This window comes from Sturnira hondurensis, unplaced genomic scaffold (genome assembly GCF_014824575.4).
Source record: "Sturnira hondurensis isolate 20B ecotype Veracruz unplaced genomic scaffold, ASM1482457v3 Scaffold0021143, whole genome shotgun sequence".
In the NCBI taxonomy this organism is placed as follows: domain Eukaryota; kingdom Metazoa; phylum Chordata; class Mammalia; order Chiroptera; family Phyllostomidae; genus Sturnira; species Sturnira hondurensis.
In genome coordinates, this window is record NW_028093774.1 from 4,658,708 (window position 1) to 4,685,421 (window position 26,714).

At 41.1% G+C, this 26,714-nt stretch overlaps 1 protein-coding gene across 4 annotated transcripts in view; it reads right to left on the reverse strand.

Moving 5' to 3' along the window:
- Nucleotides 1-1,106: 1,106 nt before the first annotated feature.
- PAPOLA (poly(A) polymerase alpha) overlaps nucleotides 1,107-26,714 on the reverse strand; it is a 62,315-nt gene continuing 36,707 nt past the window's right edge. The window contains exons 13-22 of one of the 4 annotated variants that reach the window (XM_037031593.1): nucleotides 25,395-25,448; nucleotides 24,737-24,856; nucleotides 23,292-23,401; nucleotides 19,344-19,465; nucleotides 15,197-15,339; nucleotides 11,848-11,966; nucleotides 11,417-11,637; nucleotides 7,116-7,178; nucleotides 5,251-5,325; nucleotides 1,107-3,254 (exon numbers count right to left, since the gene is read on the reverse strand). In XM_037031593.1, the coding sequence (XP_036887488.1) occupies nucleotides 3,159-3,254; nucleotides 5,251-5,325; nucleotides 7,116-7,178; nucleotides 11,417-11,637; nucleotides 11,848-11,966; nucleotides 15,197-15,339; nucleotides 19,344-19,465; nucleotides 23,292-23,401; nucleotides 24,737-24,856; nucleotides 25,395-25,448 (1,123 nt within the window). In that variant the 3' untranslated portion in view covers nucleotides 1,107-3,158. Of the gene's footprint in view, nucleotides 3,255-5,250; nucleotides 5,326-7,115; nucleotides 7,179-11,416; nucleotides 11,638-11,847; nucleotides 11,970-15,196; nucleotides 15,340-19,343; nucleotides 19,466-23,291; nucleotides 23,402-24,736; nucleotides 24,857-25,394; nucleotides 25,449-26,714 lie in introns of all 4 variants that reach the window. The other 3 variants (XM_037031592.1, XM_037031595.1, XM_037031594.1) reach the window with 3 other exon arrangements.

Sequence of the window (26,714 nt, forward strand, 5' to 3'; positions counted from 1 at the left end):
TGCCAACCTGAGTGTAACCAGAATTAATACTATGCAGAGATCTAAAGCACTTTTCTGTGTGGAGGGAAAAAAAGAGGTGTTAATTAGAAAAATACAAACCTTATTCCAGAATACACTGAGAGCCACAAAACACAACTTTCAATGATCATTTTACTAATTCAGCAAGAGGAACAAACGCCAGAAGGCCGTGTGGGTGATGCAACTCCGAGAGTGTGGTGTTCAGTCCCGCAGCCGGGTGTCTGCCAAGGCAGAGGAAGGACAGGGCGTTCGATTCTGCAGGTGTGAAGAGTCAAGGGTAATTTTTACAGTATTTTCCCTTTCACCAAACAGTCTCAAAGGTTTAACAGAAAGTTATCCCACACTGCAGCCATGGGTTTTCATACACAGCAGAGGCACCAGAACTTAGAATTTGGGGGATGAAACAGGCACGAGTGCGTGTCCCTTGGCACAACGGCTTTGACGGCAGATGTCTGCCGCTCCACTGAAAGCACCGCAGGTAACCCCATTCGGGGGCTGGCCACCAGAGCGTACTCCCTCCTCACTGTAGTTAAACACTCAGTGCTGAGCATTTGGGGGGCTAGGAAAAGTGGCACCTGATCTGGGTTTAGTAAGAGAAGTGGAGCACCCCGGCTGGCTATGGTTGTTAATCCCAAGTTCACTGAGAAACAACAGTGCCACCTGCTGACACTGGAGAGAGCATCGACTGCTTGGAAACCCACCGCTTTGTAAGAAGCACATGGCGGGGCGCACTGGGCACACGCACAGGGCAGACACAAAGGCGAGGTGCAGTGCCCACGTGCCCAGAGCAAATACTTGGGAGGATGGGACAGCTGGAGCTGCACTTGGATTGACTGCCTTCTTGTTCCCCTCCCCAGTGACCATGTACATGAAAAACAAATGCCTAACTCTGTGACCTATCAATTACTACTAGGCTGCTGCTACTGGCACCAATTAACCAGAAAGAAATCTTTTCTCAATGTAACCACAGGAGATTCTTCTGTAAATCTTCACTTAGACCGGCACTACACAAACTTGAAGGCGAACCAATCATACCACTTAAAAAACAAAAGACAAAGTCACTCAAAAGAAACCAGCCGACTGTGGAATTGTGCTGCTGTTGTTTTTTATTGTGTTTTCAATGGAGAAATACATCATCTGTTTACAAAATAGCTCTTGAAAAATACAAGGAGTACAGACACTATAAAACAAAGCAAACCCCAGTCATGGGACACTACGTACATCATGCGAAGGCAACAGTCTGATCTCCAGGTTATGGGAACTAGAATTAAAAAGTCACTACACAGAAAAGGTCCAAGTCTCCAGCTTGGCAAAACTTGGGTGCAGTTACATGAAACGTTTAATGAACTGAATTTTTCCCCAATCTGTAAACAAAATGACAAGACTAACTCTGTGCCTGGCGATTTCGATCTAAACTCTGAAGCTACACAAAACACACGGACACCTTGTACACTTCACCTGTCAGCACGACCGTCTCTTCGCAGGCGGTGGGAGGAAGGGCAAGGTGGCTGTGCAGAGCCCAGATGACTAAGGAGCGGTGTGGTGTGCTAGACATCGAGTGTGGTGAAAAGAAAGCCTAGGTCAATGCATGGCCTAAGGGGGGAAGACTACACTGCAACTGTGGAAAATTAATTTGGAAGGACGGGGAAGAGTTTACAGAGCTGCAGTCTAACAGGAAAACGCACGTGTGCCAAAATGGAACACCGCGGAGGGTCGTGGGACACGTTCGTCGGAAAGACCGGCCAGGCTGGCTCTGTCCAGAGGGAGAGCGAGTTTATCAGCATCTGGCACCCCCCCGAGTTTGTGAAGATGCAGGTTCTGCCGCTTCATTTGGAGGAGTTACTACTTCCTTTAAAGAAAAGAGTTCCTAATCCATCAACAAGATAAAGCAAAATGGAGGAGTAGAGAGAGCTGACTAGATGTCAAGTGCTTACTAGAAATGATTTTTTTAAATGTTTCTACACATGAAGTTTACTGACAACTTTTGGTCAACCATTTAAAAGTAAAAGTTAGTTTAAAATTCTCAGAGAAAATGCCTCTTTGCCCATTTTAAACTGAAAAGTCAACTTTGCTGCCGACAGCTCTGCGGAGTGTACAACATCCCCTCCACACAGAGCCCCGGTGGACACCCCAGGGGCAGCATGCTCCTGGGCCTCGGCTTCAGTCACCTCAAGCCTCAGCCACGGGCTGACCCCGAGTGGTGCACGCATGCGGCCGAGAGGCCGCTGGTTCCACACCAAGGCGCAAGCAAACACTGGCGTGTTGTTTCATGTGAAGTCACCCTACCTTATGCACACAAGCAGAGAGGGAAAAAGAAGAGCATGGGGGAGGGAGCAAAAGGTTTTGTTTGCTTCACAGAGAACAGATTGAAGGCAAAAAAATATGGAGCTTTAATAAGCTCAAAAGAAAAATGTTTGCTGGCTGATCGCTGATTTATATGCACTCTAAACAATTCTATAAATAAAACCAATATATCATTTCTTAATCATGACCCCATCAAACCAAGAGTTTCCTAATTATTCTTTCGATGTTAAATATACACCCTAGAACTGAAGGTTCACATTGAAGGGCCACAGCTGCCCCCAGGGACTGACCTGGGTGGCCTCTGAGCCCTTCTCCGAAGCACAGCAGTGCACCTGAACAATGGTGTCCAATTTGAAGACCAAAGGGAAAGGAAATTCTTCAAGAAAAATGAAACTCCATCAGGCTGAAAATCTAAAATTAGTTCTACTTTCTAATTTAAAAAAACAAACATGAAAGTGCATCGTCAGAATAAGGAGTTCTTATGCCAGTTTATATTGCAAATTGTTCAAACAATGCATCAATCATAAACCCAATCCAGATGCTGATTATGGATACAAATAGAGCTTGAGGTTTGTTTTTTTGCTTTTTTTTTAAAGGCAGTAATTTTTTGAAATAGTTAATGCAACTGTTGCTAACACAATAATAACAGTACTCCTGGCTTCACATACTAACCTGGACTTCCGATCAAGTGCTGGTTAGCCCAGTAAGGGAGGCCGCAAAATACCCTAAGTCCGTTTCGGTCATGTCTAGTCTCGGACCCTCCGTTCTCCTTTTTTAGCATTTGAAGACAACAGGCGGAGTTGGCAGATACTGTTTATGGACCCCTGAGGTGGTTTTTACCGATTCAATCTCAGTTTTATTGAATTCTTGATAACAGGAATAGGATTTGCAGGGAGAGCAGGGATATCGGAAAGGTCTGTACTGGACGTTTTCTGAGAACGAAAGCAAAGAACACAACATTGTTCAAAGTGCTGTGACTCAGCCATGAGACTCACCCCCCGCACCGCTTTACTCCTAAGAATGGCATGCGGCATGGGACCTTATCATGAGAAGCACTAAAGAAAAATGTTCCAAAATGATGTCAAAATGGACTGCAAATAAGTATGATGTACTACGAGATTACTTCTTCTACACTTGTAGAAACATTTTAGCAATACATAGGAAACTGGTAATTCCAAATACAGCTTTTACAAACCCACTTCTCTAAGAATCGCCTATCATGTAATTATTAAGTTCATCTGAAATGTTTTAGCTTGTAAGAACGCCAACCGCTGTAACACTGAGCGGTGCGGGAGCACCCCCATGTGGGAGAACACTTCAAGTTCACCTTACACACCGGAGCAGCAGTTACCAATAAACTTTAAATTATTTTCTGACCCTGTAAATTATAAAATTAAATCTATACAACTTAACAATCATTTGATTATCCTAAATTTTAGGGAAGTCTCATGTTAAAAGTAAATCAAATCATGGGCTTAACATTCAGGAACGTGGAGACGAATGTTCCAACGTTCATCACGGGGAATCCCAAGACCACGTAAAGGCGGGGAGTGTCCCATGCTGAGGTCCCCTGCACCCGTCCTCCGCCTGGCCAACTGCCACATGGAAGCCAGCCCACCATCCTCCCACCTTCGCTCCCGGGCTACTCTGAAGCAGACCCCCAGATCCCAGCATTTCATCGGTAAATATTTCAAGTTTATCTTAAAACAGTAAGGATTTTTTGTTAGACACAGACACAATATTTTACCCCTCCCCCAAGAAAAAAAACATTCCCCTTATAGCACCAAATACAGGGATGTGTTTTTCAAAACCAACATAATCACTTTTATAATGGGGTGATTTTCCTGTCAATGGCTCTAGGAATCTTTTCGTTCTACTTCCTCATAAAAACAGCTAAAAGGCCAGCACCCATGGATACCAATCACCACAGGAATACACTTGGGAAAAGCCCCCTGGAGAGTGACGTGGCAAATGACAGGACGTGCCATCACCATGGCAGGACAGCTGAAGTTCGCTGAACCGGGCTGTCCACGCAGTAGCACTGAACACGGCATTGAACATGGCACTTCCGAATGTCGTTTCCGTTGCTCCCCCAAACACGTGTTCATTAGACAAAGGTCACAGAAATAGAAGGCATTCCAGAACAGTAAGCACAGTATTCAGAGTAGTATCTTTAAGGACTGTGACACAGGTTAGCAGCCAGCAAAAACACATTTTAGAATTATCACACCGAAATGACTCTGAAACACAAAGCAGCAACACATCCCTGTGTCAGCTTCGCAACAACCGCAGCAGCTGTCTCAGTGATTATGTGGGTTCAGCGGTTTAACTTCTGGTGAAAGGAAATATTTACTTTGTGTCAGAGTTTGACCTAGACTTTGAAATATAGTCAATCTGAAAGAATTCAAAAAAGAAAACAGTGCACAAACAAATGGAAGTTCACAAACAAAAAGATTCCAGGTGCCTACTGTATGCGAGGGACTGTCACGAGCAGAATTTCTAGGTCAAATGAAAACATTATTTTAAAGAACTATAGGTTACAATGCATTAATAACTGAAGATCAGAAGAAACACTTTAAAAATAAAAAGATCACATTAACCTGATAAAATCTGCAAAGAATGGTTTTTACCAGTCATCATTTACATTTCCCTTGACCTACCAACAGACCCCTCCATGGACACTGCACACGGCGACTCATGCAGGTGTACATGGCGGGCAACATTCGCTGTGCAAGGGGATGACTTAGCCGTCTTGACAGTGCAAACAACAACAAAAAGGCTCCATCTAACCCTGTGCTTTATAAACCACAACAAATACATTTTAATGGCAAGTAATTACGTTAAATCTTATACCACACTAATCTTAACTCTTATAAAAAGTTAAGATTATAAACTCTTAATCTTAACTTTGCTTTTCGCACTTAGTACCTGAGAAGCCAACAGAGAAGCCGCTGTCTGACCAGTTTCTGATTGAGCTGTACTTGTCTCTGTATCAAGTTGTTCCTGCGAGACAAAGACAGGAAAGAGACTTAAAAACTAGAAAAGGTAACTGGGTTTGGTGGCTAACAGAGAACACGTATTAGAACACAGAAAGGGTTAAGAAGACCCAACTGCAGCACAAAACCATCTAGTGAGCCTTGTTGGAGGTCAGCGCCCATCCCATACACACGTCAGCCTCCATTTGTCCGCGGACACCTCCTAAAACGTGGTCAAAATAGCTCAACTTCCCAACCAGCTCCAACTGGACATTTAAGCAAACAATAATTAAAGGCACACACAGGCACATTATGAAATGTTGCCGGGACAACAATTAACAAAATATAAACCCAAGCTCTTAGTTATGTGAAAAAACAAAGCCTATTCAGTATTATTAAATAAAATTACCAAAGCACCAAATGGCCCCCATGCCTTCAACGTGAAGTAGAAAGTCGCTGCATCCCTCTTTCCTTTTGGTTTCTCTGCCCCTCCTCAATAACCAACACTCTGATTCTACTCTACGTTTAATCGGGAAACACAGGCTGAATGAACCGTGTCATCCCACTTTTTAAAAACAGTGAACAAAACACACACACACAAACTTACACACAAATGAAAATAAGCATAAAAATGTGTATTTCTAGAAAAAACACACATACAGTAATAAAACAATGAAATACCAATTTTTTCCTCTGCAACTGAAAAGCGTAAAGCAGGACGTAAGGAGTGGAAATGAGGACGTGCGCAGTGTTTCTGTGCACAGCTCGGCAATACACACCAAGTCTTAAAAGGAGGCATACTACTGCCCTTAGTAATTCCTCTTTAATTAATTTTTCCTAATAAACATAAATGGATGGCAGGCATTTAGCTACAGTTAATACTACAGTGGGAAAGAGCAATTTCCTCTTTTTAATAGAGGCAATCTCTAACAATAAGAAACTCACTCAAAAAATGGTAAATGCTTTAAGACAGCATTCTATGCAGCCATTAGTAATATTTTCTAGATATAATATAAAATAACATAAAATGTCTTCTTGATTTACGGGAAGAATAAACATTTGGAAGCAAAAAGCACTGGCAGTATACACAAACAAAATCTATAAAGATATCAAAACAATACGTGCTGAAATAGCAAAAATGGGACTCTGGATAACTTGGGAGAAGAACGGTAAGTTAAAAGCCTTTACTTAGTACAGATGAGTTTCTGAGAAAAATGACGTTCCAAGTCTAACAGTTCCCACCCCATCTACCTTGTTTCAAGCCCCACGCACCTCAGCTTCTAGCCAGAACCTTCTGCTGAAAACCAGTTCCCCAAACACCCCACACCCTCGCCCAGCAGGGTGGCCAGCTCATCAAGGGCTGCCCCAAACCTGCGTGTCCTGCAGGCACCACCCCAAATGCTGCGTCTTCCCTTTCTGAAGCCCCACACTGTGTTCTGCCGTCACAAAGTAACAACTCCTCTTGCCTCTCACCACCACCAACCTCAATTACTTTTATTTTCTTTGACAATGTAATGAAATGCTTCTGCCCCTTCTGTGCGTGACTGTAACTTCTTTAAAGGAGTGGAACGTAGCTCACCCGCTCACCACTCTACCCCATTAGGTGCTATCAGATTACGGTGCATCTAGAAGGCCTCAAACACTCTGAGGAATCCCATTTCAGCGTTGTAAATTAACATTAAAAAGGGACAAACACTTCTCTGAGAACAATAATGAACATAAGCTCCTGAACAAGACAGTACAATATTCGAGAGACATTCCTATCACACCTTCTGTCCTCTTAATTGTGTACGTATCCCAAAGCTAAATTCGGTGTACCTTTGTTTCTGTTTTATCATGTCCACTCAAAGCAGGACAGTTAGCATCTTCACTTGTTTCATCCTGTTGTTTAAAAAAAAAAGCTTTATTCTCTAAAACAAAAAATTTAGATTACTTGCCAATCAATGCTTTAATTTATATAAATTTTTTAAAATTATGAAATAATTTAACCTGTAGGATCAAGTATGGCCTTAAAATAGATTACTGATTCACTTAATTTTTTCATATTAACAACTTTAATTAGTATACTAATTTTTAGTATCTGACAAAATTAAAAAGAACATGACGAAAACTGGATCATCAGCACTTAAAGTGCATCCCCTAAAACCTGTAAGCTCGTAAAATACTTTTTGTAAGAAAGAGAAAACGAGTTCCTTGAATAAATAATTTAGACTTGAAATACTATCACCTGCATTTTGGGAGATTCATTCATATCCCTCTCTCTCTCTCTCTCTCTCTCTCTCACACACACACACACACACACACACACCTTTAACTTTTCCGAAGTTAATTAACCACAGAATGTCCTTGCATAGTAAGACCTATTAAAATCCCAAATACAACATTTCAGAAATGTTCTCTACAGGTCTTAATTTTTTAATTTATTATACTTTTATTCAAAACAACTCATTTTTGATAAAGAACAAAGGAAAAGCAAAAAATGGCTATGCTTTATTCCTGCAGTGACTTATTAATAAATATCACCTTCTTAAGAAAAATAATTTTGACACTAATTTCTCTGCTTTATTTACTATGCTTTATTTACTAGGAAGAACTAGAATTTAATTTTAAATGTGGCTCTTAAATAAGACATAGAAACCATAGGCTAACTTACAAAGTAAGAGATTATTCATTGTAATATCGACCAATTCCAATATGAACCTTATTTGTATCCTACAAACATACAAACTTAAGAAATATGTGGTAATTAATATTTACTAGGTAAATATTTTCTTTAAAAATTTTTTATTGATTTTTACATGGGGGGGAGAGAGAGACATTGATTTGTTGTTCCACTTATTTATGCGTATCACTAGTGGATTCTCATATGTGCCCTGACCAGGGACCAACCCCACAACCTCGGTGATATGGGGATGACATTCTAACCAACAGAGCTACCTGGCCAGGACCACCTACTAGGCAAATTTTCAGTTCTGACTGGATATATGACATTATGAAACTATTGTTAATATTTATAAATATACACACACATAAAATATATATGGTAATAATACCTATAATTCTGCTTTTATTAGTCCTTATTTTTAGAAGTACTCATTGTTGAAATGATATGCCTGGGAGCTGCCTGGTAACAGTGGGGAGGGGAACAGGTATGAAGATGAAAGGCTAGCAATGAGCTGTTAACTGCTAAGTGATACAAACATCATTATAATTTTGTAAATGTTTCAAATTTTCCTTAAGTTTTAAAAATATGTGTATGTATGTATGTATGTATGTATCTATCTATCTATCTAAATACATGTATCACCCTGGCCGAGTAGCTCAGTGGGTTCCCAGTCAGGACACATGTAAGAGAATCAACCAAAAAATGCATAAATAAGTGGAACAACACCGATGCTTGTCTGTTCTCTCTTCCTCACTGAAAATCAATTAAAAAATAAATGAAAATACACATAGCTAAAATATAAACATAGCAACATTAAGTTTAAAAATATGTAGGGCTCCAGTTTAGGAGAGCTCAACATGAGCTATTTAGGGTATTTAGAACAACCCTCTTCCAATCTAGCAGTACGATCTGGGTTGGGCTCTAACCCTGTCTCGGACTTCCGTTAGCTCTACAAAGGAAAAGCCAATGAACCTCAAGTTTCTCTTCGAAGGAATCAGATCACTCTAAGATCTAACCAAGACCCTAAGATCCCTTCTCTATCTCAAAACCCCATTTTTATTAGTCAACTCCAGAGCTGCCGTAAACAAAACCCAGACCGAGGGACTATACAGAACAGACAACTGCAAGAAAAAAGGGGAGAAACCTGTACTGTTACAGGACACTTAAAGACACAGCAATCAACTGCTAACTAGGGATGTGATTTAGTTACAGATGTGAACAAAGACTTAAAAAAAAAACCAATGACAATCAGGGGTATTTGGGCACTGACCAGATATCTGACATTAATAAACTGTTGATTTGTTTCTAAGTGGGTTACATTTACTTTGTTCACACTTTCTTTTTTATAACCGTTATATTTTAGATAGAAGATTTCAACATTCCTAATGATATGATGTCTGGATTTTGCACCTAAATAATCCAAGTACAGGAGGAAATAAATGGAAAGGCTGGAAAGAAACCGTGCACCTTCAACACTTGAAGCTGCACATGAGTACACGAGTGATTCAGCACATGAGTACACGAGTGATTCTCTCTACTTGTGTATCTACTTAAAATTTTCCACACTAAACTTAAAAACTTTATATTCCTACTGCTTCTCTAAACTGGACAGGAAACATGAGGGTTTTCTACCAAGGTAAGAGCAAACAAAATTGCAAACACTGTGCTGGTACACATTCAGTTAGAGCTCATGGAGAGCCATTGAGAAATTAACCAATTAAGAAAACAGAATGAGCCCTGTCTGGTGTGGCCCAGTGGATTGAGCGCTGGCCTGTGAACCAAAGCTTCACCAGTTCGATTCCCAGTCAGGGCACGTCCCCAGTTTGGGGCATGTGAGAGGCAACCACATACTGGCGTTTCTCTCCTTTTTTCTCCCTCCCTTCCCCTCTAAAAATAAATAAATAAAGTCTCTGGAAAAAAAAAAGAAGAAAGAAAACAGAATGATAGGCATCTAGAGTTATACTTACATATACTTTACTAAGGCAAAAAGAACTATGAACTCTGAAACACTCTGACAGCTCAGAACAAGAATCCACAGACAAAATGTGCAATCACACCAAAACCAGTTCCTTTTTAGGCTAATGCCAACACACTCCAGGAGCACTGGGGCTTGTAGTGGAAAAAGGAGTCCTCAAGACTCTGGGTAGCTGCCTCCCCACAACCCCCAGCCTCCCAAAGGTCTCAGTCTAGTATTTGGAAGAGGGTGAGAAGCAGATGACTGAGGAAGGGAAGGACTGAGTTAATCCTCTTTGGGTGGTGTTTCTTTAGGAAAAAACTTAAGTTTTACACAGAAACATTAATAAAGTTATTTCCTTTATTGTGTAAAAAACCCCTCCCAAGCCTCCCTCCCAGAGAGCCTGACTCAGTGCGTTTCTGGAGAAGGCCCAGGGTCTATGGAAGAGGTGGGGGTGGGGCGTGAAGAAGTTACTGATGTGCACCTGGGCCCGAAACTGGCGCCTTTAGAGAGGTAACTGCACAGTCACAGATGGGATTTTCAGAACACGTGTTTTACAATAAACTGTGACCGGTTTCCATTCACCCTTAGCATGGTGAGAACGACAGAATTCACCAAATTATTCATGCTTCATTAATAGTGACTACTTCCTAAAACAGACAAAAAAAACAAACTTCAGAACCTAGGGAATAGAACATTAAAAAATTAGAGACAATAATTTTTCCTGATTACAGATCAAACACTCCATGAGAAAGATTTTTTCCCACATTCTAAAAAAACTTTTGTTATAATGAGTTACATTCCTGAACAACCAATTATCAGCCAAAAACCACCACAAAGCTGGTGTTTAGGACCGTTGCCTCTGGGGCAGTGGGGACACCTGACAAGCAGCCCGGGGCCAGTGCAACCGTGTGGCGAGGCCACGTCTGTCCCAAGACTCACACTAAAACTGATGGACACTTCCACTGCTTTTCTCAAAACTGCGACTTTGATACAATAAACCACCCACTACAAAATGTTGAAGTCTTGCTAGAAAATTTCCTAAAGAGTTAGAGGAAATAATCACTCAAGTCCCCAAACTAATCTGACTGCAACTCGGTCAGCCGTTCTGCAAGCATTCCCTGAGACCCACTCGTACTCACTGCAAAGACTGCAAACCTCCACCTGGGTCTTAGAGACAAAAACTGTGTCCAAAAGGCTACGGAAGAGCCAGAGCGCACACCACACGGTGAGAAGGGAACACTGAACGAGTGTGTCCTGCGAGTCCACGCTAAGGACTGTAGCTGTGCTACAGTCCAGGTGGAGGGGCCCAGCCTGACAAAGAGGTGGTCAGGGTGGGGTGGGGGCCGAGTGCAGAGAAACTAGGGCACCAGGGCACTGCCTGGAAGTCCCTACAAGCTTCCTCCTCGCTGCTTCTCACTTTTGGCTCACACAGGTTTCCTTCCACTGGACTTTAAAATAGGCAAGCTGCATCCCCACGGGGAGCGGACACACAGATACCTCTTCCGCTCTGGTCCTTTTGGGACTCTCTTCTTTATGGGGTGATGATCTCCGCTTGACCCCTACTACTGGGGCCGGTATTTTCGTTGCTGCGTTTCCCGAAGGTCTGGGTGACGGGTTCACCAGGCGCGTGGAAGAAACAACTCTGGAGACTGCAGGCTTTGGTGGTGACGAAACGGCTGGCTGGGCGGCGGTCTGCGGAACGCTTTCACTCGGTGCACCTAGGCGGTAAGGACCCGTTAGTACGTACGAGTTACATCGTGTCAGCGTCCACTTGCAAGTAAAGCTTCATGTCCCCGAATGTGACTGCACTGATAATTTTACATGCAAGTGCTAATAAAACCTTTCAAAACTGAATTCAAACCACTTGACAAAAAAGGCATCTTTCCAAATGAAGCCTGAATCCCCACGCGCTGTGAGTCCCCGCAAACCTGTCAAACCGATCTCCTTGCCCCCTGAGCTTTCACCGGAATTCGCTTGTGGCACAGAAACTTCAGCGGCCTGTATGTTGGTCACAGATGCTGCTGTTACAGCTGGTGCAGGACTGTTTCTGCTATTAAAGAAAAAAAGTTAAAAAGTAAATAGAGTAGTATAAATTTCAATTGCAAAGGTAAAGCTATTCTTTAAAGGACGTGATTGCTGAGTTTCCCTCCCAGACAGGCACATCAGTAACTGACTTGACTCAGTGAGATGTGACCCCAACCAAACGCATGCCGACACCAGAGCAGCGCTGTCCCGCAGGGCTCCCGGTGCCAGTCCTTCGCCTGCAATAGCCCACCTGGGAGTCACTCTACAGATGAAACAGTGTCAGACACCAAGTATTTGGTTTCAGTTAATACTAATTACACTGCAAGCACCACATGTAGCCAGGGACCACCGTATTAAGAACAGATTTTTAAGAACCGTTCTATTTGATTTTAGGTAAAAAAGAATCCTATCAAAAAATATAAACAAGCAAATGATCTGAGAAAGAGAAATGTCTCTGTAGCCCACATCTAAGCACTCAGGAGACCCTGAAAGCCCACCCAGTGGCCCGAGAGGCAGCAGACTCTCCAAGCCCAGTCCCCCCTCTAGGGTTTGGACCCCACTCCCTCCTGCCATCTTGAGAAACTCCACTCACTCTCCCCTCGCTCTCCTGTCTCTTCAACTTTTCTATTTTAAATAAATCCAGCATGTAAGCACTTAAATAATCTCATTTCTATTACCCCCTGGAAAAAGAAAACAAAAAGGGGCCTCTGTGGCTCCTCTCTCCCTCAACTGCGAAACACTGGCATCATGACAAGCCAGACAACGCTAGAGCAGTTACAGGGTCCTGGTGCCCATGTGACATTCATAGAAGAGCCAGTGAGCATTCAGCTCGTTAAAGCTCCAGAGCTAACTGGTACAGCAGACCCCAAACCACGCTGTTCCATCCAACGTCGTGTCATTTCACTGTAATACTGTTGAGAAGGATAAACAGACCCCCACTGGGGACACCGTCTACGTGCAGTTCTGCACATTCCCGTGTCTGCACAGGGCTTCTCCAGGTACCCTGGCTTCCTCCCACACCTCACAGACGTGCACTGGTGTGTCTCCAGTGTCGCAGTCTGAGTGAGTGGTGTGTGTGTGAGGTGCACTGTTACGGAAGAGCATCCTGTCCGGGGCGGGTCCCACCTTGCACCCCAGGCTGCCAGGATAAGCCACAGCCACCCACACCCTGACCTGGAATGAGCAGCTTAGAAATACCATGATCTTCTTGTTTTTATCAATTTTTCTTAAATGTATGTATAGCTCACCTTTATTTCAATGTTTAATATTAGAATTGTTTGGTGATGTTTTTGAGACCAGTGACACGCCGTAGGAACTTAACTTGTGTTTGTAACCACCAGCCTATGGTAAAACTGATTTTGTTCTATGTTACAGTCGCAGTTTCTAAGAACCTATCAACAATGTTAAGTGAGACTTCACTGCGCACGAAAGTCGCTGAAGTCAGCGGAGCAGGTGACACACAAGCCCGCGGGAATCAGAGGCGGAGAAGAGGCCTGAGGAGCAGGCCCCCAGGGCACAGGCACCTCACAACTACGCAGGCGAGCCGACCAGGGCCACAGATGCAGGGAGGACCCTGAAGAGCTGGCAAAGTGGCCAGTATGTGGTCGTGCTCATTATTTGTTAATACACATCACAGCTTAAAATCCAGAAGTCTTTGCTTCTAATATTAAAACTCCTGAAATTACTTAATATGTGCACCTATTTTACACATACATTTACAGTTGGGAGTCTGTGAAGCAGTTTTTTATTATTTATTATTGTATTACTCCTGTGTATTACAACTGTAAACCTACTTTTGCCCATCCCAGTACGTTGTGTAAACTCGAAGTGCACAAAGTTTTTATAAAAAACCTTAAATTCCTATTAAATTTTCTGCGGTTACACTAAAAAAAATTTTAAGAATCTGGAAGTTAACACTACAAATGGGGACTTGCTCTAAAACTGGAGATTTCAGTGCCGTGCTCATGTCCCAAGTCTTCAGATTACGCGTCATTAGCCGGAGGACATACCGCGCACTCAAAGTCCAAGGCAAGAGGCCCGACCCCACCAGCTGCACCTCGGCGTTTCCAGCTCCCCCAAAGAGTCATCTCAACTTGAGCCTTTGCCATTGGCAACACTTTAACAATCCAATTTTTAAAACTGCTTTTTAAAAATAAACTGTAACATGCATTCATAAATGTGCTCAAATTTTAAGCATCAACTTATTTATAAACAAGAGATCAGTACAACCATCACAACGTTAAAACCTGGGCAGAACCCAAAAGTCTACGTAACAGCTCCCTTTAAAATGGTTGTGTATCCATTTAAAAAACTCTGCAGGGATATACTATAAAGACTTACAGAAATTAGCTATAAATATGACCTTGGCCTTTTGTGTTCTAATTTTTGTCATCACAGTCACTATGTATTTCTTTCGTAATAAAAACAGCCACTTTGAATGTTTTTAGAGACATTTAACTCTTCAAAAAAGCTTCCCCTAACATAAGGCAGCCTAGGCAGGTCTTCATTTTTCTTTCGAAGGTCCCTAGTGTTTCATAAGTATGTTCCCCGCGACACAGGTCTGCGCAGCTCTAGGACAGGAAGGTGACTCTGTCCCTCTCGTCTGTTCTCCTCAGCAACCACCCCATTCACTACAGATGGCAGACGGCCTCGCTATACAAAACTAAAGGGTTATGGTGCTGATATTCATATTCACACACACAAGTACGATGCAGCAGGACAAAAAAATTACTCTTCCCAGAACTAAGAGTTAAACAGCCACTTAAAAAATATCACAGGATGAGGTCTCTGGTGAAAGGCGGCAGCGAGGCAGGTGGGAGCTGAACCCACTTACTAGTGCACCCAGCTGTGCACCCAGCCAGGACACCTAGCCAATCTTCTGAAGAACAGCCAATGGAATCCCAGCTTATACGCAATCTGGAAGCCTGAGACCGCAGAGGCCGACCCAGGGACCTTGGCTGCCAGGGGAACTTTGGAGGAGAGCCGCAGCAGTGACTGAGACCTCGCGGCTCCCTCCCCGCGCAGGGCAGGACAGCCAGTCCCACACCAGGAGAGCCCCGGATGCTTCCAGTAACTGTGGGGATAAAGACATAGAGGAAGACACACGGCAGCCGGCGTCCCGGCTGGGTCATAGCAGGAATGCATCACAAGGCGAAATGAAACTAATATCCTACGCAGATGACACAGACAACAAGAACGCGCGTCTCGTGTGTTTATAAACCCCCGCTGCCTCTGCACCCCCGTCCTCCTTACCCCTGGGAGCTGCCCGAGCTGCTCGGCGGACTGGTCTTCACGGCGCTGGTGGGCGAGGGCACAGACATGCTGTTGTCGCTGTCCACAGACAGGTCGAGGCTGTTCTCACTCAGTGGCGTCAACCGGACGCCTTCTGCTGAATGCTGCAATTGATAAGGTATCCGATCAAACACAGCCATTACTTTTGTCCAGTGGACAGATTCTACGTAACTGGTAATAGCTACTAAAAAGCACAAATCAAAATTTGTAACCTTTGTTATGAAAACTAGGACTGTTATGCTGACTGCAAAAGGCAAAGATTTGAGGGACACACACTCCTAACTTCTAAGAGGTCTACAACTCAACCACAGTTCCTCTGGGGGGGAAATACAACACCGAGTGCCACAGTAAACGTACACATTGAACGTGACACACACTGCAAATTAAAATGTACATAAAGACACATGGGTCCTGTGTTTGAGGGCTTAAATACACACACACACACATTATTAGAAAAGTCTTTTAATAATGACATGTTTACCATGAATATCTCTAGCTAGCAGAATTAGAAAAAATGGCTTGCAAATTTTAAAACTGTGTAACAAAATTTGCGTAATTTCCCAAAAAAATGCCAGTAAGTACAATTTAGTGCCACTCTGCTCTGTAAATACCAAGCCTCTCCCGAGAAGGAGCCTCCTACTGTGACTCAGGTTTACCGCGGCGTGTTTAACAGGGGAAATGAGCCTACAGAAAAGAGTAGTTTCTGAAAACTAAACCACATATCTACACATAAATCCGAATGTTGGCCCTTCTTAAAAAGCATTCAAATATCGAAAAACCAAAACAAAGGTAAAAAACTGTAAGTGGTTCTATGGATATAAGTTGATTTTTAAAGTGACTTAAATTTTAATTTCAGCACTCAGTGCTATTATAATATCAAATTTACGTCTTCAGCGTTTTTTTGGTTTTTTTTCAGGATCCTTTCAGCCCGTGTTCACTTACCTAGAGAAACATTTTAATGGAAGTATTTGCACTGTTGACAAAAACCCACATCCTGTGTGTGTGCACATGCGTGCTCCACAGACACCACCTGTGCACACAAACAAACATGGATCCAATGGGGGAAGGTGAGGTCTGGCCGAAAGGAAAGCGGGAGAGCATAACGCCACTTGCTCTGAAGTCCGCTGTGACATAAGTTTCCTAATATTCTAATGAGCCCCCTTCCTATCCAAAAAATGCTACCAATCTTACTCTCCTCCAGAAAAGGACCTGTTCAGTGAATGACATGCAATTCTAAATAGTTACCTGCACGCCCAGGTAATCAAACCCTGGGAGGTAACAGGGCACTTGTTAGGGAGGACCTGTAAACCTGGAAGCTGCACCTGGTTGGACGGAACAGGAAACAGCATTAAGCTGCTCTGCCTCAGGGTCTAGTTCTACGTGTCTCTGTCGGCACAAGAGACCCTGTGCTAAGAAACCGTAAGTATTCTGTTGCAGCTCTCTGGTCGGATAAATAAAAACAGAACAGACCACGGAGAAAAACACACATACACTTTGCACTGAGACCGAGATCCAATTCCCACCTCATACTACCCGCCCTTGGGCAAGTTTTCTAACCACTCTGTTTCTTCCACAGCACAGACAATTCCTATGGGCTTGCTGTATCATTAATTAATTAAACAAGCAAATAAATAAAATGTGTACGTTGTGCTTTGCAAAAAGCAGTTAATAAAAGGAAGCTATAATAAGAATCCAATCAAAAGATTCATAAATGTTAATTTCTAGACAGTTGTTATTTATTAAAAGTGCTATTTTATGAGTAGAAAGTTGAAAATAATTTAAATTATATCAGTTAGAGGACAGGTTTGCTCACTGTAGCCACATAAACAAATATTAAGCAGCCATTAGTACGTACAATGTAATTTGCATAGGTAGTCACAACATAGCAAGCACCAGAAAAAGGTCACAAAATGGTTATCATCAAAAATCTTTTAAAAAAATACCTAACTATATGTGATTACATATTTGCACTGAATAGTCTATGTAGAAATAAACTAAAATGTTAAGAGTAGCTATTACTGGGTGATGAGACTATAGTTAAATGTTACTTAATAAATATAATTTTTGGACTAAACAACAACTTTCTGATCATTAATGATTCCTTTTATTCTAGAAAATCATATCTACTTACTACCTTAAGAAATAGAAAAAAAATAAAACTTACTTAAACTATACATTAGTTGTTCCAAATATCAATATTGCCATGTAAACAGGAGTTTTAAAAGGTAGTCTGAGCCCTGGCTCGTGTGGCTCAGTGGACTGAGTGCCAGCCTGCAAACCAAAGGACCACTGGTTCGATTCCCAGTCAGGGCACATGCCTGGGTTGCGGGCCAGGTCCCCAGTACGGGGAGGTGGGCATAAGAAGCAACCACACATTGATGTAAGAAAAAAAAAGTTATCTGAATCCAAAGTTCTGGAAAATCTAATTACCTCAGTGATAAATAGCTTTTTAATACAACAGAACAGTTAAATAACATTATTCACATTTATTTGTGAAAACATAATGTGTATTCTTTTTATATGTAGTAGTTACACAAGTATGGCTGCTTAAACCCATTAATAATATAATATTAAGGGACAACTAGAAAACAAATACTTGACACTGTAAAATAAAATTACTTCACAGTAAATTCTGTTATATATATATTTTATGACAAAGAATAAAAGAAAAAGAAAAACAAACATTGCTCAAGAAAGGGGTAGTATATTTTTAGCACTTTCTAGATTATTTAGTTAATTCATGAAGCCGTGAGGTTGAGAAGAAAGTAAGTTAAGCTACATACAGGTTTTAATGTGATGTTGTTTTTTTTTTAAGTTAAAAAATTGCATTTTAGACCCCCCCAAAACAACAGAAAACCAAGCAAGTTCCCCAAGTTCAGTGACTAACGATGAGGTGATGATGGTGATAACGACAGGAACAAAGGAAGCATTCACTACTCTATGCCAGGTACTCGTCTAAACCACCTTTCACAGGTACCGACTCACTTCATTCTCACAAAATACCTAATAAGGCAGATCAAAATTATATGCTGATTTTAGAGATGAGGCAAATTAAGAACATGATGTTTGTTATAAAACTTGCCCAAGTTTCAAAGCTAGGAAAATAGAACCTAAAATTGAACCAGGAAGTCTACTCAAAGCCATTGCCCTTGACCGACAGACTTGAATTACAACATATTCCAAGTTTTAAGAAACAGAACACTGTGACGTTGATGGCCGCTCTGTACTGATTTCTTTATTCCTCTATTCCCAGCCCCAGCCAATCAACTGTTACGAGGAGTGTGGTGGTAACTGTTCTCTAATATATGGTGTTATTACGTAATTGCTTTTAAATCATGTATTGTTTTACATTTTTTAAACTGGTAAACTTTATATAAACATCAAACAGTACATATTCATCTGTACCTCTTTAACTCACTTAATATGTAGCTACAGCTCATTTATTTTCACTGCTACATTTAAGTTTTCCATTATAGGAATAAGTCATCGGTTTTTGAAACCAGGTAAAGCAAGAATGTAACTGTTACCTCTGAATTAAAATCCCACTATGTTCCCTGTAGTAAGTCCAAATAAGAAAAAGGCTGTAAGTTACTCAACAGGAAGCACTAGCAACAGAACAAAATATAAAACATTAGCTCCTGTTACCGCTGTTAGTGATCTTTCTATTTGGTAACTTTTGAAATTTAAATAAAATACATGTAAAATTCTTACCAAAATAAATGTCATTTTCATTTAAAAAGTCATCTAATTTCCTTGATCTACATAAATACCTAATTTAACTTGTTTACTTTTGAAAGCAAAGGAAATGAGATACTTATGTGGAATTACATAGGTAAGAACCAAAGATTTTTAAAAGAATCTAAGTAAATATAAAATAAGGATATGAAGCATTAACACTAACCTTTCTAAAGTCTGAAGCAAGTTAGTGCAAGAAACCTGACTAGGAACAAGGTTTCATATAATAGAATGGATCCACTGAAATTTCAAAAATGCTGTGATCTTTTTCAAATATAACTAATTCACTAAGCCTCAGTTTTTGAAGTACTGACAGCCTCTATACATAAAATAGTGTATTAGGAATGCTTTTGTAAGTACTTTCTAAATTTACCTTTTTCTTTTTCTGAAGCACATGATTAGGTAGTAGTTCATGGAGTTGCTTTCTTTTTACATGCATTGCAGCAATTTTCATGTCCACCTCAAACATCTTGCTGTTTATTGCTTGCCTATAAACTACACAATTAGGAAATTGTTACAAGAAATAGAAACATTTTAACGAAGGCAGTTAAACTCATCCAGGAGAAGCTACTCTACACAGGGTCCTTTTACATCAGTACTGCATACACGGACAGTACCAGGGGAAGGCCTCTCTACTCTGACACGCCATTGCCTGAGCGAACTCTAAGTCCCTTCTATCACAAGGTCATGATAACGAGTAAAAGCACAAAATTTATGAAGTCTTCCAATGCAGTAACTAGAAGTGATAACTTAAAAGAGTAACTCTTTAAGGAACATCAGAATTGGAGAAAAGGGGATTCTTAAATCCATATGCTTTTATAATCCCAGTAAAATTTTAAATTCTATTCTAAGTAACAAATACAGCAAAACAAAAGTCAAACTTATTTAAATATACCTAAAGATATCTTTTTAAGAATCTGCAAGATAAAATTTTAAAACAAGTAATAGCACATTTTCTATTACAGAAATAAGTTACACAGGTCACAGGAACAAGAATAATATGCTAAAATAAGTAAATCCAAATAATTTACTTCAAGAGGGCACCCCAAATGGAAAAACCCCAAGTATTTATTCAGTGGCTATACTGTATCACAGTGTTCTAAACACAGGAGATCTACAGCACAGCACAGAGACCAAAATAAGTTCACAAAGTCTACAATCAGAAGGGAAAATACAATGAACAGGAAAAAAGTAAGTAAAACTTATCCTGTGAATGCAGGGCTTAGGGGCGGCAACCTCCCAGGAAGTCAAAAATAGGAACGTAAACCTAGCCAGCCCTCCACGTACGATTCCCAACCACAGAGCTGACCTGTGAACGTGGGTATGAACTGTGAGGATCAACTGGAAAATTCTGCGTGTAAGTGGACCCCTCGGTGCAAACCTGTGTTGCTCAAGAGTCAACCGTACTTCCTATCAGATGTAACAAGTGCTATGGAAAAAACACTGAGCAGGGAGAAAAGAAGCTAAGCCTGGAAACTAAGATTACACCTGAGTGGAGACTTAAATGAAAGTGAGGAAGTGAGCTGACAGTACCTGGTGGAATAGCATTCCAGGAAGAGCAAACATCAAGGACAAAATGTCCTGAGTGGAGAGCATGCCTGGAATGTTTGAGGAACAACAAAAAGGCCGTGGGGAAGGAGGAAAAGCAGAGATCAGTAATCCTGTATCTGTAATTCTACAATCCCAAAAGCTCCCACCCGACTTCCGCTGAGACTGGCGCCAGAACTCATCTGCCAGCAAACCCCTGACCTGAACCGTCTGTGGCTATTGGCCTCTGCCAGTGCAATGTGACTATCCAATGGTTCCCTGCAGAAATGTTGCTGCCTTTGACTACAAGTTCAGCCTGAGGCCCTGGAATGGTACTAACTTTATTGCCTTTTTCACCCAAGACACATGGATAAATAATTCTGAACTTATAATAAAACATGAGGCCAGACATAATGTGAAAGTCAGATCAGGCAGTCTTGCAAACCGCAGTAAAGACTCGGGACTTCTAGTCCCAATGACATGGAGAGTCATTATAGGGTTTAAACAGGCGAGGCGTGACTTCACTTAATGTCAGTTCGGCCGCTAACAGAAGGAGCTGAAGCAGGGTGAGGGCAGGAGGGGGACCCTACAGCAATAGCGGTAACCCGACCGAGCAGGGTAAATGGCTTGGACTGGGTTGACGGCCGAAAAAATACCAATTAGCAGAAATCTCAATGTATTCTGAAAGTGCAGGCAAAACAATTTTTAATGAATTTATATCAAGTACAACAGGTCCTTGAATAACATCATTTCATGATACTGTTGAGGAGGGGAAAAACATCTGATTCCCGACCAGGATCACTGTCTGTGTGGCGTCTGCACGAGGGCTTCCCCCACACCCCAGAGACGTGCAGTTAGGCAAACTGGAGGATCTAATTATCCCAGTATGAGAGAGCGTGGATGTGTGTGTGACTGAACCCTGCAATAAAAGGGTGTCCTGTCCATGTGGGTCCCACCTGGTCCCCTGAGCTGCCAGGAGATGCTTTGACCACCAGTCACATTGAATTGGAATAAATGGAAATAATGACCTGACTTGCTTTTATTAATCTTCCTTAAATGTACGGACAGCCCACACTTATTTCAAGTGTTTAGGATCTTTACTTAGAAGTTTGGTGATGTTTCTGAGACCAAAACTAAGCCACAGAACTTAACTCATGTTTATATCAATTAGCCTATGGTTAAAACTGCATTCTTTAAACATCATTTCACTTCAAGTCAGTTTCCAAGAATCTGTTCAAGGACCCTGAGGACTCATTATTTGAGAAAAACTAGAGAGAAAAGGGGTCCAAGTTTTCTAGCTTGAACAACTACAAGAATATAGTTGCCAAAACCGGAGATCAGAAAGATTCAGAGAAGTTGGAAGAGACTGAATGTAAGAATTTGAGTTTTGAACATGTTGAATTTGTTTATTACTGAATCCCTAAAAGTATTCCATTAAAATGTTTCAAGACACAGGACAACTAAGTATTTCTTACCCCTAAAACCTGAGAGTTCCTTGAAAATCTTGATGGTTCTTCAATACAATCTTTGATAAACAGCTCAGCTGAGATTCAAAGTACAAACTTTCTAATTCAAGAATCTTTACAGGAGTTGTTGGTTCACAAATAGTTTAAGTTGACGTCAGTTTTTACTTTGGGGAAAAACACTTCTGTAGTGCTCAGCAGGTGGAGCTCTTACCCTCAGAGTCACACCCCAGAGAGCCTGTGTGAGCACGTGTGCTGTCCCCGTAACTAAGGGTTATTACTTGCTATGGACACTTAACATCCTTCAATGAGTTTCTCACAACGAAGGATTCTACCATGTCCTACCTACATTCCCAAAGATGAAAAACATACTTATCAATCATCTGAACCAAGAACTCCATTCTACACAGAAACAGGAAGTGTTTTAATCTGGGTTTTCCGGGGATGCAGCCACCAGACACGCCACACTGCGATGGACCCACATCCAGGCGTGACCCCCTGACTGAAATGGGTCTTCAGTCATCATACCTACGCATTTATATACTGAAATACACAGCATTTTCCTTCTATTTTTCCTTTACATTTAGTATGCGATGCTGATTTTTTAACAGATTAAATCACTGTCATCTCTCCATCTCCAAATGAAAAACTTGTGATGTTAAACCTGAATCTCTTTAGAAGAAAACTCCCTAATAAGGGCAGGTAAAGATGATGCCCACTAAAGCTTTTTAAAGCAGAAGGAACAGGAGAGATGTCTGAAAGAAAGATTAGTCCCGAAGAAAGACGCAGTTCATTGCCGACCCTAGGCATACTCACCCGTCCCGCAGAAGGTGGCACACAATGCAGCCTGAGCCTCTGCCAACCACATCTACCACCTGGTCTTTCGGGCGCACTACCCGTGGGTCTCAGGGCACAGGCCACTCCCGAGGGAACCTCTAAACATCCTACCGCCCCCACGAGTTAACATTTGCATCTACATCGACAGGTCAAATTTCCTTCAAGTCACCAGAAGTTCAGCTCCAAACATTTCTAAGATTCACATGGCAGTCAGACACAGACTCGGTCTTCTGGATAATCAAACATCTAGGTGGTTTCTAGTATGTAATTGTGGACAAACCAAATTTAAGGTGGTTCTACTTAACTTTAAGTCTGCCACCACAGGAAAAAAAATCATCTATTAGACAATACTGAAACTAATTAACTAACCCCCAAAACATTAAGATTATTTTAAGAATTATTGTTCACTATTCCCACTTACAATAGTTATTACAAATATCACATTATACACGAAGACAAATTCAAACGTTTTGATTACCCGAGCAGAGATATACCTGTATCTGTGAAAGACTGAATGTCATAGGTGAGATCAACACTGAGATTTTCAGAGTTTTCGGTTTTTTTAAACACTAACCCAATCACCCACATCGTGCGAAATTCTTCCCTGAAAAGTAAGAAGAGTATTACTATAGTTTATCAGGATTTCATAAAAATACAGTTATCAAGGCGAATGACAACCTGAGATATGTGGCAAAACCTGAAATATAAATGTACAGACTAAGTAAACTTCTAAGCGAAAACTCCGTCAAAACTCGAAGCCCTCCCCCACACCTGTCCCTTATGTTCCCATTAACCCAGAACCCACCAGAACACCAGGACAAATATACTCGTGTTACCCATTCCCGCCAGCCAACTTTCTTAATGATGACCCTAAAGCACCAGACTCATTGTAAACAATGACAAATTATGTTCAAACCAAGGAAGGAAAGGGAATTAACATAGTGCAGAAAAAATGTGGAACAAGAGAGGATATTCTAGATACAAAAGCTGTACTAGAACTTCACATTCCTTAAATATTAAAACTCAATTGAGAGGGATGTAAGGGTCAGGGCTCTGGGAAAAACCCGTGAAGACTCCATCAAAAGCCGCGAAGGACAAGGCCGCAGGAGCAGAAGGGGACTGCAGCGACCTGCGAACATCCAATGGCACATCTACTGAAGGGACCCTACGGTCCTTCAGTAATGCGACTGCAGCAACAAAAAGATGGTGAACAGCTCAAATCACACTTTTTTACGTGATTGCCGAAGAAAATAACCTGGATAAGTAGTCAGAGCAACAGCCATTCTATTACAGCACAACCCTAAATGACCTGCTCACCTGCACCTTCAATCTTTCTTTAATGATATTGTTTTTAAATAAAGCTCATCACTAGAACTCCCTTCAACCCTCCAAAAGCAACAAAGCACACAGAGCAGAGCAGAACCCCAGACAACACGCAACGAGCAAACCCGAAATTGACCTATGAAGGACACCTGAAAGTAGAAGTGGGCCTGCTTTGGGGGTATCTTCTCAATGCTCCAGAATACATCACAAACTGGATTTTTACAAGGTTGAATCCACGTATGTTATCTTTAAAAAATTAATACAAAAAGCAAAAATTGACGCTTGGTGTAAGAGCTATTCTGATAACCACTGTACAAAACAGGACAAGGGAGAAACGGTAAGAAATGCTAATGGGCAGATCTGCAGAAACTGAAATTAAAAGGCACCCATTCATTACAGACCATTATCAGTTATCTCAGTGGTAAATTTTTCTCAAGGAATAACTTTTCTCTTCAATGATTCTGATTAGGAAAACATACACTACCAATCTCAAATTGGTTTTGAGTCCCATACACACATTAAAATAGTGACCTGTTATTAAAATTTGCTTATAGATGCTTCTATAAGTAAAAGCTGAAAATGGGAAGAGACCAGATTAAATCAGAAGACTGCTTACTTGTCAGGACTTTCTTTGGGCGCTGGAAATGACTGGGGGTTCACATGAGCCAGTGTAATAAATTCATTCTTCTCCAAACTTCCAACCAAGATTCGGATTTTTGATTCCACCAAGCCCACCCTGAACAAATGTCACTTAGTATTAATAATAATTCTGGTTAATTTAAAAAAGTGAAATAAAACACAATCAAATAAATGTTTATGCTAAGCAGTATTATGAAAAAGCATACTTAAACACACAGGGGGCAGTTCAACTGTCTGGACCCCATGGATAAAACCAAAGCCTTACACTCCACCCAAAAATGCTGAAGAGAAGACGGGGGGAGAAAAGAATCAAACCGCATTTCAAACTAGGAAGTTTACAAAAGATATCTTAACAAATATTTAAAGAAAAAAAATGAGTACGCTAAACTAAAGCCCTTTTTTTTAAAAGCACTTTAAACATACAGTTAGGAAATGATGCGCGGATAAGGCAAACAACGAAAACCAGGTGCACGTGAATATCCCCAAACCCCCATACTTCTATTGTTAGGAGTAAAGCCCCTTTTATGAATAGAACCAAACTGAATGTTTTAAGGACTTTCATCTCCTACTGTTCTGTGGCTATCTGATTCACTTTGAAGTTTTATTTTTTCTGTAAAGTCTAATCGTGTACTTACCATTCTAGGCGTTGTTTTTCTGTTGGTGCACTTGCTAGAAGTACAATATAATGCCTTTGAAGATAAAGACAACATGCTATTTATTTTATTTAAGTGCTTTATGCTGGACATTAAACCATACTATGATAAGCTTCGTGAGTTATATATCAGCATCAATTTAGCAAGGGGGAACCGCAATCTCGGTATGTACATAAAATCATAGAAGCTAAAGCCCCAAATTCCTGTAACTACTGGCAAATCTAATTCCTCTGAAAAATAATTACATTATGAATAATTACCCAGAAAGCAGCTTAACTCAAGAACGCCGCAGAAACATGCACCGACACTGTGGCTCAGTGACTGCGGTGGGTGCTTTACCTACAAAGTCAACCGGCTGCTCACTAGGACAGGATCTGCCAGACCAAGATTATTTCAATGGAAACAAAGCAATGAGGTTGTAGCCACAACAAAAGGATCGCTAAGTATACATAAGACACTGATAACTTCAAAAAACACTTATCAAACACATCATGCTTCTTAATGTGAATGTAAAGGTAGTGAAAATTAAACCCAAGTCATTAACGCTAAGGTTAGGCCTCAAGACTTTTTTCAAGTACCTGAATAAATTTCTCTAACAAAGAAGCAGATACCACTAATGTGAGAGCATCAAAGAATCTGCTTTCTATGCAGATATCAATTTCATAGACATGAGAGAAAAAGTTTTAATTTTAGAAAATACCATCATGATCAAATATCTCCTTGAAATCTTTTTAAAACAAACTATACCTCAAGTATAATTCATGCTTAACTTCATTTCTTGGGCCTGAAACACTTCGGTCCAATACACTCTCCTACAGAACCCATTTTGGAGGTGATGGAAGCCGAACTTCCCCGCGGAACTTGACTTCAAAAAGCAAACCAACACCATTATCTGGTGTGGATACGGTTTGAGAAGTCAGAGCTAGACCAAAGATTAAGTTCCTTTATTCTTTATTCTAACATTATCTTTCACGTTTTATAAATGAAGACTTCTGGCCAAATGCAAATGTATGAGTTGGACCCAGAAAAAAACTAGCTGCCTCGGTCCAATTAGCAACCCCCCAACCCTTCCCCACCAAAGGCATTCAGGCAAGGGACACTGAAGATTTGGCTAATTTAAACATTTTTTTAACCAAACTCCCTCAAAACAGACTATTTGATTATTTATGCTCAAAAGTATATGAAAGAAAATATTTCTGATTCTTCATAGCTGCGTAACCCAGACCTAGGCCTTGCTTGGGCACATCTGCACGGATAATACCGGTCTCAACGACACAGGAATTGTGAAATTCAAATGAGTCA